The following is a 14,503-nucleotide window of genomic DNA, read 5'->3' on the forward strand; positions in this document are numbered from 1 at the left end:
TTGATTCCTCCGCCCCTCTCGGAGAGAGCCTGGCATGCTACCGACAGTATCCAGCCTGCAAGGCAGAGCCTGGCAGGCTCCCTGTGGTGTATTCGATATGCCAAAAACAGTAACAACAAGTCTCACAATGGAGATGTTACTGGTGCCCGCTCGAGCAAGTTGATGAGCAACGGGATGACAGTGATACAGTGATACTGATCTAAGAAAAGTTAAGCACATGAATGAACCTGGAAGGGAGTAAGGAAATATTTACTAGGTAAATCATACTAGGTAAAATAAATTCAGAAGAAAAGGGACAAATATCAGATGCTCTCACGCATATGTGGGATACAGGGAACAGAAATCAAAGTCATATGAGAACGAACCCTTGAACTCAAGTAACAGATCCGAGCTTATCAGAAGAGAGAAAGAGGGACTTGGTGGGCAAGGTGCAATGAACTGTGAGACATCAGTATTCTGGTGATAGTTGCAATGTGGTAATATTTATTTTGCAAATGATGAAATTCTATCCCTGAAACATACATCATCATTAAACTAGTGCTACTTTTATAAATATAAACAGAATATGAAATAAAACATAATGCATGAATTTATTTCAGTATTAAATTTGTGAACTAAAAGATGATAAGCAGTATCTGCTTCTTGGTACTCTTTGCCTAAGAATTTCATTTTTGTTGCTTCATTTTTAGTAAATAGATTTGTCTGACAAATCCAGCTTCATCTCCATAAACTAGATATGCTATAAAACATTCCAGAATACAGAAGGGAAATAGGTGAAGGGAAATTCCAAAAGAATGGCTTGCTTATTCAGGGAGGATAAAAATCTAAATGTTGCCTTTACCTCACTCAAATATTCACAAAACATTTTAAACACAGGTTAAGTCACTAGGGGGGAAAAAGTGTTTCCAAGAATCTGTTATCCACTTATTAATGTCAATAACCACCATGGAAAGTTAGCAAATAGAGACAGCATGTGTTGCAACAACTCTTACAGGTTTTCAACATCTGTGACATGTTTATATTTTTGCAGGATATGACTCAAAATTTGCTTTGAAATATTTTGCATTTTTATGTGAAATAAAAATATGTTGGTTTCAATTCTCCAAAAGCATTTTTAAAAAGCCACAATTTTCTTCTCAATTCACCAAAAAATCACCTTAAAATATTAGAGGATGGGGGCTGGAGCAATAGCACAGCGGGTAGGGCGTTTGCCTTGCATGTGGCTGACCTGGGTTCGATTGCCAGGAGTACGTACGCCCTGTGAATGCCGGGTGTGACCCAAAAAGAAAAAAAGAATTAGAGGAATATATTTGAGGTAGTGTATCTATAAAATAAAATCAGTTTGAAGGCGCTGGAGCATTAGCACAGCGGATAGGGCATTTGCCTTGCATGCGGCCAGCCCAGTTTCGATTCCCAGCATCCATATGGTCCCCTGAGCGTGCCAGGGGTGATTCTTGAGTGCATGAGCGAGGAGTAACCCCTGTGCATCACCGGGTGTGACCCAAAAACAAAAACAAAATAAAAAATAAAATCAGTTTGATAGGATATTCTTTAAACATGTGTATTTTCACCATAATAAAAGAGATAACATCTAGGAATGATGTTCAGCATCCTAACATATATTAATGATATATTAATCACACTTTAAATCAAGATATATCATCATGAAATTACAAAGATTTACTCAAGTCAGTGTGTCAGAAATTTCTTTTTAGAAAAGCTAATGTAAGCCTGGATTGTAATTCAAAAATAATCACTGTATCACTGTCATCCCATTGTTTGTCGATTTACTTGAGCGGGCACCAGTCCTGAGATTTTAACAGCCTCTCCTTACTTGTCTTTTCCAATGATTGGAAGCTCTTTCAGGGTCAGGAGAATGAGACCTATCATTATTTTTGGCATATTGAATACATCACGGGTAGCTTGCTAGCTCTGCCAAGCGGGCGGGATACTCTCAGTAGCTTGCCGGGCTCTCTGAGAGGTATGTACATATCTGTTACTGTATTTGGGATATGAAGTTGCCAGGCTGTCCTGAGCAGGCAATAGACTCTCTGTAGCTTGTCAGGTTCTCCAAGAGGGAGAACTAGGCTATTAAATGTGAGAGCTTGAAGCTTGGTTTTAGAGTCTCCGGATATTGGCCATTGATAGGATTACAGGGCTCCAGGAGTAGTTTCTGGGTGTGACCGCCTGGCTACTGGAAATTGGGGGATCTTGGCGGAAGAGGCCCAGTCCCGATCTGAGCAGCCTTGGAGATCTCAGCCCCAGGTCCCGCCCACCTGGGTTCCTCTGTCAGTTCCTTCATGTGTGAGGCTTGTCCGAACATGTAGAGAGTGGCCTTGAGCCTGGCTGTGGCTGGGTTCCGAAGGTCTTCAACTGTAGAGGCTCTGCTTGGGGCAGAGAGGGAAATGCAATCCGTCTCCTCCGAGGTACCCTTCCCCCCCCCCCCCCCCCCCCGCCCCGTGAAGACAGCCAGGCTGGGGGGGGGGAGGGGGCGCAAGAGACTGCGTCACTCTCTTCCGGGAGCTTGGTTTTAGAGTCTCTGGATTTTGGCCATTGATGGGATTTGGGATTATACAGCGCCATGTAAATTTGAATAAATTCAAAAATAACATTTATATTAAATATATAACCCATGAGTGGGGACATTATTTGGAACCTTATTTCTGGTTATGGCATAAACCACATTTTAACATGAAGTTTGCTTAAAAATACATATGTTCAGAGAAGTATTAATGGTACTGAGCTCAGAAAATTATACATTGTGAGAATTGGTTGAAACATTTCATTTTTGATGGAAAAGATGTCTCAGGGAGTGACTTGTTAACAGGACTCCCGTTTCTAGAGATCATTCTCAGGAAGTAAGATTGGATTTAAGCTATTGCCCCAGTTGTAGAACAAGGACCAATTTCTGATAGTGTTTGGAAGAGTGGAAGAAACTGTGTTTATATACAAATACTTCATTTCTAAAGGAAATAAGAAAGAACTAGAAACACTGGTAATGGTTAATAAGAGGAAAATTGACTAGTTAAATCCTCACCTCACTATTCTTTTAAGTTGGACTCTCGTGCATTTAAGAAGCTTCTCTGAGTTTCGACTTGGTCTTCTACAAAATGAACATCCTTACCTAAAATGAGGCTGGGAAAGCATCTCATGATACCTAGTACAGAATCCATGGAATGAACAGCAGCCAAAGTTCTTTCTATCTTGAGGTTTCTACCTTTTTACAACAAGGAAACTTTTCTATTTTTCATTTCAGGGTGAGAAACTATTGCTAAATAATATATTTAGCCATCATATATATAATGAATGCTTGCTATATACAGTTACACATTTAGGTCTACAGAAGTAAAAATCATACAGGAAATTTTGCACGGCTGGAGCAATAGCATAGGGGTTGGGCGTTCACCTTTCACGTGGCCAACCCAAGTTCAATTCCTCCGCCCCCCTCGGAGAGCCCGGCAAGCTATCGAAAGTATCGAGCCTGCGCAGCAGAGCCTGGCAAGCTACCCATGCGTATTGGATATGCCAAAAACAGTAACAATAAGCCTCTCAATGAGAGACGTTACTGGTGCCCACTCGAACAAATCGATGAGCAATGGGATGACAGTGACAGTGACAGTTCCTTAAGTGTAAGGTGTATTTACAGATAAATTTTAAATATAAGGAATAAATGGACCAGAAATGAGAGGATATTTGTAGTATTCACTAAATACTACTAAGGTGGTCACTACTGTATAAAAAATTAAGAACAATGAGAGAATGACAACTGAACAAAGATGCACCAGTTTTACTGGCAAATGTTTCATTAATTTTATTATGAAATCCATTGGAAAATGGGATGTCTTCAAACCAAATTCTGTGACATAATTGCTGAATGAGCTTAATGTATCTCTGCTACATGTGGGAGAAATCGAGCTAACCACTTATATAAGCACTCTGCACGTGGGAGTGCTTATGTGGGAAATACTAGATACATATCTTAAAATCACCCCTACCAAGAATGTTATTCACATTTCTACTCAGTCATTTTACATTTTCCTATTAAAGATATTCATCAGTTGAAGAAATCTTAAAAAATAAAGGAGTAAGAGATATGACACGTGTAAAAGTGAATACTTTATGTGCCTGAGCCAAGGTTGGTGTCGAGCAACACATGGTGTCCCCCTTGTTCGGACCCCCAACATCCGAAGTAGGTGGACTCTGCAGGCCCCAGACAGGGACACGGTGGCTGGGAAATTCCCAACGCCACAGAGCCTGAGCAGCAGCACATCCTCAGGCCCTTCACTGACCTACTGGTCAAACTGGCCAAGAACCATCAGTAGGACCCTGGATCCCTGAACACTGCTTGGGAGGCCCCACCAAAACCAATAGAAATTAATCAAAAATAAACAACAAGTAAATGAATTTACTTACAGGACCGGTTAATCTTGATGCTTTCTCAAATTCTTTACCAGCTTCCATGAGTGCTTCGTCAGTTCCAGGTAATGAATCTATCATTAGCAAACAGATGAATAAATTATATCACACATAGTCTATTAACTCTCTAATCTGCAAACCTGTGATAAAAAAATGTATTAAAGTGGTACAACAGTTGTTGAAAAGCTATGCTCTTTGACAGTCAAAGTGTAGTATTTCTAATTTAGAGGAGAAAAATGAAGTCAGGAATGTGTAAGAGCACCACTTACCTTAGTTATTCAAATAAATCAACCCTTGGACTAGAGAGATAGAATGGAGATTAAAATATAGGGATGAAGGCTTGCTTTGAATGCAGCTGACCCCCAGTAGATATCTGTGACAGCCTGGTCACCTGGGCTGTGAGTAGCCCCAAAGAACCTCTGGGTATGGTTCCAAACCCCCCAAACATGCAAACTAACCAAATCTTCATTTTGTGTATTATTTAGCTAATTGTTGAAACTTATAGTCATTGTCCATTTTGTTTTAGTTTAGACATTTACTTCTTCGGTTTTTTTTTGTCTGTACAACTTAGGTACCATCTTATTTTCCCCTTAGATAAAATTTCTTTAAAAATTTGGAGAAAAGTGCATGATATTAAAACAGAGACTAGTCTGTATTCTGGAAAATAAAAAGAACATTGGTAGATAGAATATTCCAAAGGGACAATCTGAAGAGAACAAAGGGACATGTTACTGGCCCAGGATACTGCAGACAATTTGAGATCGAAGTACGCAATGTTAAGTTTGCACAACAACTTGGAATTGACTATAGAATTTGGGGAAAAGACAACATATATTTAACTGTACCTTAATTAGGCAAAGAACTTAATTACTGGATTTGAGAGTTCACACCTTTATAGAGGTGAGTAGATGTTCAACAAACTGAGTTCACACTTTGCATGCTGGGGGCCCAGGTTTGATCTCCAGCATCACAAGGTCCCCCGAGCATTGTCAGAATCACACTCAAATACAGAGATGGGAGTAGCCAGGAAGGCGTGGCTTCTTGCAAAATAAAACACACAAAAGAGGATTCACACTTTTAGCCTTCTTTTCCCTTTACCCCTAATCTCTGAAACACACAGGTTGAAAAAGCAGTGGACGTATTTACAGGCAGCTATGATGATTAGTAGAGGAAAATGTGTTGGATTATTCGCCCTTTTTTCATCTAAAAGTGCCACTAAATATTGGCTTTAAAACTTACCCAAAGAATCTGGGATTGTTTCATCTGGAGAATGAAGTATCTGGGACGCCTCTTCTGTTCTGTCAGCCAGATTGTCTCCTTGAAGCCTAAATAATTAATAAAAGTCAGTAAAATTTTTAATAATGTTGAGTGGTGAGACGTAAACTTCTTTCTGTTGGATATGCATAAACCAATTTCCAGACTATAAAATCACAGTATTCTTTAGAGTTGAAATCAAAGATTACTGGTGGTGATGTGGCTCAGTGGTAGAGTACTTGCATTGCACCTTACATGTGTGAGACCCTAGGTTCCATCCCTCAAACTGCACACAAGAAAATGGAAATTAGATGTTCCTGATGTTTTTATAATATAGTGTTTTGTTTTCCTGCCCTTTCTCCTGTATACATGGGGAGATTAGATAGACTCAGATATTCATCTTAGACTAAATTTGCTTAATTTTATTTTTTGTTTTTTGGGGGAGGCTACACCTAAGGGTTTTCAGTAGCTACTTTCAGCACCAAGGTTGTGGGTCACTCTTGGCAGAAGTCAGGAGATCATATGGTGCCAAGGATCAAACCTGGGACAAAGCATGCACCCTAGTACTTTGACCTAGCTCTTCAACCCTCATCCTAGACTCTGAAGAAAAGTTTACAAGTAAATTTTTTCACTGAAACTATAGTGGAAAAAGATAATAAAGAAAGCAAAAATTCAATTGACAGTGTTGTAGTTTCTGAACAATGAGAGGATTTTTCTGGTTGTAAAGAGGTAAAGAATCTAGTCTATGTCACTGCCCAGGAGTATCACAGTACTGGGCTTACTTTAGAAGAGGAATCTAATATAGGCACTTTTATAACAACATATTCCTGAGTACTTCTATCCTCATCTCAACAGTAAATACAGTAGAGGAGTTATATCCATTTGAACAGTCTGCGTTTATATTATACTGTGAAACCACTCTATCAGAAGATTAGAGCTCACTAAGAAAGGATGGAATTCCATCCCAAAAACAATACTGCAAGCTGTGCTAATGTTGGGGGCAATCCAGAGATTAGTGAGTTTATTTGAATCTTTAATAAGCTAATAGTCTTCTAAGAGACCTGCCTATTAATAAACATATAACATATGGCATTGATAAATAAAAACCTAAAAAATATAAATATAAGTTATTCCAGGCTCAAAAGTTAGACTTTTTCAACTGTTGTTTTATTATTGCTTTTTTGCACCTCAGTAGAATAATGTAATGATTTGCATCTATGCATATATCTCTTTTTACCTTTTTCACATTTTAAATATTGAAAAGTATGTTTATATTAAATTATGCTTGTCTATATATCGTCTATTTGTACTTGCATATTATATTAAATTATGCTTTCTATATATTGTCTATTTGTACTTGCATATTATATTCTTTGCACATTATATTTGTTCCACATGGGATAGCCTTGCAAGCTTCCCATGGTGTATTCATATGCTAAATCCAGTAACAAGCTGATTCTCATTCCCCTGACCCTGAAAGAGCCCCCAGTGCGACATCATTGGGAGGGCTGAGTCGAGAGAGACTTCTAAGATCTCAGGGAAAGGACAAATGAGAGGTTACTGAACCCCCTCGAGAAATCGATGATTAATGGGATTTCGTGATCGTGATCATGATTATATTTGTTATGTCAAGTAAGTTAACTCAGAAATTCTCAAAGGTAATTTCTTGATAGAAAGATTGGCCAAGCACGTATAATTTTTATACAATGAACACAGTTTAAAATTTTACTATAAAATAACAATACTTTTTTAATTTTAATTGAATCACCATGCAATACACAGTTACAAAGTTCCTTATGATTCAATTTATAAGTATATAATTATATACTTATAATTATAAAAAGTATATAATTATTGTGTATAATTATATACATCAATTATATAATGTTCCAACACCCATAAAAATACTACTTTAAAATGAATGATTCTGTTAGATGATTCTCTAATCCATTTGCCTATATCTTATTTTATCTATTTTAAATAATTAGGATAACTAATAACTAGCAATATCAGATACTCTTTTTTAGCCCATTTGATCTGGGACTATTTTATTAAAATTACTAAATATGAACATAGTATATGAGATATTAAATTATATTATAGGTAACATTTATTTAAAATTGGCAATAAACTTTAACTATATTAGAATATTTAACATCAGGTTAAAAACCTAAATGGAAGATAAGGCAAAAAGAATCAAGAAATAAAAACCATCAATTTCTTTTTTATTCTTTTTGCTCATGTCAAGTTTCAATATAAAATTATTTGTTTAGCATATATCAATGTGCTTAATATAAATATATGTAAATATGAAAAAGAATTATTACTGCCCCTGATTTCAGAGTTTTCAATTTAACCAAATTGGCCATAGTTTAATCCAACAAATTGGGTGGCCTTGAAGCTGGTTCACCTTTGCCAAAACACTGCCCTCCAGATACCTTAGGAGTTGAATCTACCATGACTTGGCATCAACTCGACTGCTAAAAGTTCTACTTTTTGCTATCCTTGAGTGCTCTGCCAATGTTTTCCAAGCTGCGCACCACACAGCAACACTTCTGTAAGAGGTTAGTAGGCACTATGCAAACAAGGGCTGTGTGGAAAAGGCTGGGAATACCATTTTAAATCTCTTTTTTTTTGTATTATTAGAAGCATTTTGCACATTTCCCCAAACTCCTTTCTCTGCTTTTTAAGCCCCACTTCCATATTAAACATTTTCCATATTTTCGGATCCTAAACAGAATTTACTTCCCCTTTTCGAGTCTAAGACTATTTCTTCCTTTTGTTTCAACTACAAGTTATACATAGTACTTCCTTTTTAATAAGACTACCTAAACCTCAACCTCAGATAACACAATTCTATATATTAACAATTTTTTCCTTGTGGCTGTAAAGGATTGGATTCTACTCAAAGTTTTCTGCAATTGAAAGGTCACTATTATCTGAATGATATCGTTGTGTTTGTGTGCATCTCAAAATTCCTCACTGTACCACTGTATCACTGTCATCCCATTGCTCATCGATTTGCTCCCGCAGGCACCAGTAACATCTCCATTGTGAGACTTGTTACTGTGTTTGTCATATCGAACACCTTACGGTAGCTTGCCAGGCTCTGTCATGTGGGCAGGATACTCTCGGTAGCTTGCCAGGCTCTGTCATGTGGGCAGGAAACTCTCGGTAGCTTGCCAGGCTCTCTGAGAGGGCCGGAGGAATGGAACCCAGGTCAGCCATATACAAGGCAAACACCCTACCCGCTGTGCCATTGCTCCACTCCAGAAATTTATAAAAATGCTCCTATGAGCAGAGGGTAGCTGAGAGTTTCTAATTCACCATGAGAGTCAGTTTCTCCAGCTGAGAGAGGTGGATAGTGACCAGTAGCCTTCACCGTGGATGCTGCTTTCACCTCCCAGGCCCCGCCAAGAAAGCACACATTTTCTGTGGAGCTTCCCCGTGCTGGTGCGTGGACAGGATGTACAGGCAAAGCTGCTGATCATGCATGTGCACGTGTCTGCATGCATGTGATAGAGGGGAATCAGACACATGAGCAGATAGAGAGTATTTCCGACAGAGAGCAGGAGCATGAAGAATGCTTTGCTGCTTAACCGTTGGCCTGGTTTTGTCAAGGAAAAGGTCGCCTCAAGCTTTACCTGAGCAAAGGCAAGAAAGTATTGTCGGGGTAGAAAATTCCTCAGTTTCCTCAAATCTGGAGATCTTGCCTTCTGCTTCATCTGCCCTTCCCAACTACAAATAACTCAGAAGTATCTTATGTCAGAAATCAGTAAGTAATGTTCTCTTCTCTGAGAACAACCTCTTAAGACTCTTCCTGAAATCTTCTCTCTTTCATATTTTTTCTTCAATCAAGTATACATGTCTTATTTTCCTTCTTTCTGCTTTGATGTCCAGCCACTCCTCATTCCTTTCTTACCCATCACAACTGATTTCCTTTCATTCAGCTGGGACTTGTACCCAGGTCCTCCCTTCGTCACTGTCCAACTTACTTTTGCTTTTTAGCACTCATTCTTATTTAACCTACACTTCCTAAATAGTGTTCATTCAAAAGCCTTTTCTTTCAGTTTTCATTTACCTCTAAATCTTTCTTAAATTGCTTTGTGTGTGTACTGTTCAGAAATGATAGCTTCCACAAGACTGTCTCACTCTCTAATTGCCATATACGTTGGAAACTTATCCGACAGTGTTTTTATTTGACTTTTAGCCACACTTTGTATGAATACCTGCTTATACTTCAGTAGGTTATTTTATCTCTTCAGTAATGTCTCTCCTTCCTGGATCCCTAATTATTTCTATTGCTGTCTTCTTAGTTTCCTTAAAGCTCTTTGTAATTTTTTTTAAATATTATTTTCTCTCTCAACTCTATACACAGACTTTCTTTTCCTACTCTATACCAACTCTCTGAATCATTTAATACATGTTCATTTTTAAATATATAGATTGCAGTTTTTCAGATCTTTGAGTTCTCAACTCAGGACTAGTCCGAAGAAATTCTTGCATGATGTTTTATTTATATGCACCGTAAGCATTGCAAAGGCAATATATCCAAAAGCAAAGTCATGTTTATCATCACCCTGTCTTTCATTGCACATGCCTAGTCAATCCCAGTCTTGCTAATTATAGTCCCTAAAGAGAATTCCTACAGCTATCACTTCTTCTTTAAACTTCTATAGTTTTGCTGCTGACCTTTTTTTTCTGATTTATAAAGCTTCCTTACTATACACTTAAAAATGATTATGTAGTTTTCTCACAGCTATACTTAAAAACCTGCAATTAAAAAATTCATTTCCTTATGACAACCAATTCAAAACAAGTCCAATCATATAACTCTTAAGTTTTAAATATTTTAGTTAAAGAAGCTATACCATCAGTATTTCAGTAGATTCATGAACAGATTTTATGAAAATGCTAATTATTCACAAAAATGAAGTGAAAAATTTTGGTGGATATGCTGGTTTTTGGAAAAAAACACAGTAACTTCAACCAGAGTTTCAAAACAATCCTTGACTCAAAAAAGTTTAAGAACTATCATTTTTATTGGCTTCCCATCACCTGAAAGATGAATTATGATTTCCTTCCCAAGTCATTTGAGTCTCTATTGCACAACTCTTACCTGTCTTTGCAAATCTGCTTCTTGGATATTACACTAAGATTTTTATGCTTCATAAACTCCAAACAGCTTTTACTTTTTGTAGCTACTTTGTTATTAAGCCTCAATGTTATTCTATAATTATCTCTGGCAGAATTTATTTTCCCCCTTTTACTGTTTGGTATATTCCTAGTTTGTAATTTTAGATTCATTCCATTTCAAGCTTTTCTTTTAGAAGTCTTGCCACATATGTAAATCTTTCTGAGTTCTGACTTTACCATATTTTGATTGCTTAAATTTTTGTTCATCAATATCTTCTAGGTGTATTAAAGACAAGAATCTTTTAAAATATGCTTCTTATCATTAGAAGCTAGTTTAGATGAGCAAACTCTAAAAAAGATTTGTTAGGACATTTTTCAATAGTTAATTCACTTTGGAAATAAGGAAAGAAAATAGAACCCTGTCTATGTATGAAAAATTTTCTATATAATGCAGTTATATAGGGCACTATAATTGCATTCTTTTAAAAGTGTTAATAATAACACTGCATAATTTAGGGTTAAACAGATTCTAGCCTAGTTTTCCCTGTGCAGAATATGAGACAAAGGCTTATGTGCACATGTTCACGTGATCTGGATATAGGAATAAGGGACAGAAGAATAAAACAAAAAAAAAAAGAAAAACAAAACAATGACATTACTGAGGCCCATAGAGGTGTTGCTGCTCAAACCACAAGAATTTCTGAAGATCCTTAAGAAATGTATTGACTAAAGGATGAAAGTGTAAAGCATTTAGTTACAGACTCTAGGTCAAGGGTAGCCTTTGACATTGACATTCCTCAACTTTTGAATGTAACTTACACTGCTGTTGATTCTCATTAGTGCAAATTCTCAATAAATCTCATTAGTTATGCCAAATCAGGAAATGCTACATAAGAGACATCAACATAAGCAAAGTGCTGAAGATTATATCTAAATAAAGTTGACTGACATAAAGGAATATGGGTAGCAACATTACAATTAAAGGGAGGCAAAATATCTGTAGTGGTTTACAAGTGGGGCTATAATGACAGTAAATGCACTAAAGTTTTTAAATAATTGGAGAAAATTAAGTTTTTAAATAGAGGATAAAATATCAAATATTAATAAAATGCATCACCAGTTTTCAAGCCGACAAATTTTATTGCCCATATATGTAATTAAAAGATATTTGTTGAGTTAGTATTGTTGAAAATTCCTAGAAACTTCCAAAATATCTTAAGGAACACAACCCAGTAAAGAGAAAAGAGACTGATAGTTATGGAAGTAATTCATACGTTTTTGTGTGAGTAATGTTTCAGAGCCTTGATCCAATATCTCACAGTATCTCAGTCTGCAATAAGAAAATTAAATAATGGGGGCCAGGGATGTAACTCAGTGGTAGAGTGTGTGGCGTATGTGGCTTGCATTCATAAAGAGTTTTCTGTTTTCACTTCTTGATACTACTTTATATATATATATATATATATACATATGTGTGTGTGTGTGTGTGTGTATATATATACACATATGTATATGTGTGTATGTGTGATTCATACACACACACACACACACATATATAGGTATCAGAGAGTGAAACAATAATATGCAATAGCATAGTGGTAGGACATTCGCCTTTCACCCAGCCGACTCGAGTTTGATTCCTCCATCCCACTCGGAGAGCCTGGCAAGCTACCGAGAGTATTGAGCCCGAACGGCAGAGCCTGGCAAGCTACCCGTGGCATATTGGATGTGCCAAAATCAGTAACAAATAAATCTCACAAATGAGAGACGTTACTGGTGCCCACTCAAATCGATGAGCAACGGGAGGACAGTGACAGTGACAGTACATATATACATATATAAAATATATCCAAAAACAGAAGCAAGTAGTCAAGTATAGCAGAGTACCCATACAAAAATGGTCAGTAAAAACACACTGCCAATAGCCACGTCCTTTTTAAGGAGGAAATTTTAAGTATGTAAGCAGATGGGAAAATAGAGATGACTAAATGCCACTTCTTTTCTGTACTTAAGCCAAATTTTCTTAAACACCCCAGAAAGAGATATTCCCCTACTTTATTTAAATTTCAAAATACCAGTAAAATTGAATGCTGTGATATAATAAAAAATTTTCCAAATATGTAAGTTCTTACATTTTCACATTGACAAAAGAACCATTCTGATTCATAAGCAGAATCTTATATTATATTACCGTGCTGTATTATATATTTTAGCCTTCACTAAAAAGTTTCCAAGAGACACTAGCATTTATCTGAAGTATAGAGACATTTTTTTAAGTTACATATACTATACTATGCATGAAATGAAATGACAATTTAACATTCTAACTAGTCAGTTCAAAGGAGATGATAAATTAAAGCCAAATTAATTGAGAAATGTTAATGGCATCCCTGATACTTAAATTGAACTTTTAAAATGTTAATATTGGATTAGGTAAGGAAAGAGAGGAAAGGGCCTTTCAGGAAGAGAGCTGTGACATCCTAGGCTGTATTTATTTACTTTGGAAAAAGAAGCTTCCTTCGGGAAAGGTAATACACAATTACAGACAGAAAAGAGAGAGAGAAAATTCAAGTATAACAAAAATTTTACCTTCAGTGAACTGAGACTATAGAGAATAACTGCTATCTATATTGAAAAATGGATTCAGGTGGGACCTTGTGACAAAATAACAATAATTTTGTAGGAGGAAGCTGTGAAATTTTTGATAATGTATCTAAAGTTGTGACAAAAGTTGTGCTTAAAATATGTTAATCAGTTTTGCACTGATGAAAAATCTAGGAGGCAGCTTTGGAAGATTTCAGAATAACCAAGAAGAGAAGAGGTAGTTGGGGCTACATTTAGTGGACAATGTAGAGTGTCAAGTAGAAAAACTGAATCTGAAATTCTTTCTTGGTGAAAGATGAGAGGCCAGTGGAGGAGCTCAAGTAGAATCGTGACAAGTCTGTATTTCTCTACCTGTTCTGGAGAAATTAGACTGTAGCCTTAAAAGCAGAACAACTCTTAAAGATTTTAGTCCACAAATGTTGACATAGGGCCCTGATTGTGGAAACGGAAATAGACTGGTTATGTATAAATCCTATAGCTGGAGCCAGCCATACATCTGAAAATTAGATTTGGAATTGTGGGAGAGAGAAATAAACAGTGTTGCCATTTTTCTTTCCTGGGAAACTGAAATTATCCTGTTGCCATTGCTGAGTTTACAAAAATTGTGGGGAAAGCAAATTTGATGGAGATTAGGTGGAATTTAGTTAGGGACATGGTGAGTTTAGTATGTGTTTTAGACACGTGGGTAGAGGTGTGGAGAGGCGGCTGAGTAGGTGTGTGGAGGTCTGAGCAGACAATTTGGAGTTGTGGTGAGACTTGTACTGTCTGGGTTCTAAAATCTCTACAAAGAACTTCAGAATTTGATATACTACTCTTCAGTCCAGCTATTTTGAAGAATATGATATTTCATTTCATTGGAAAATAAATAGCATATCATAATAAATGTCAGTTAGATCAGGGAAACCACAATAAACAGTTTGGTTTCTAAGAAATTTTGAACCATTTTCTTCAAAGCGTTAGAAAATTAACTTATCTTTCTCCTTTAAAGTCTGCTTTTAATTTACAAAGCCCCTTTCATAACATCAGACATCAAGTTATTTTTAACTCTTTTTCTAAATATTAATTTTCCATTTTAGGATCCCAATCTTTCTCC

At 36.7% G+C, this 14,503-nt stretch overlaps 1 protein-coding gene across 1 annotated transcript in view; it reads right to left on the bottom strand.

Annotated features, from left to right (window-relative positions):
• The window catches only part of C2H8orf34 (chromosome 2 C8orf34 homolog), a 317,534-nt gene that overhangs the window by 90,981 nt on the left and 212,050 nt on the right, over nucleotides 1-14,503 (bottom strand). The window contains exons 9-10 of the mRNA XM_055127065.1: nucleotides 5,656-5,741; nucleotides 4,414-4,490 (exon numbers count right to left, since the gene is read on the bottom strand). Coding sequence (XP_054983040.1) covers nucleotides 4,414-4,490; nucleotides 5,656-5,741 — 163 coding nt within the window. The remainder of the gene's footprint in view (nucleotides 1-4,413; nucleotides 4,491-5,655; nucleotides 5,742-14,503) is intronic.

Source organism: Sorex araneus, chromosome 2, assembly GCF_027595985.1.
Source record: "Sorex araneus isolate mSorAra2 chromosome 2, mSorAra2.pri, whole genome shotgun sequence".
NCBI classification, from domain to species: domain Eukaryota; kingdom Metazoa; phylum Chordata; class Mammalia; order Eulipotyphla; family Soricidae; genus Sorex; species Sorex araneus.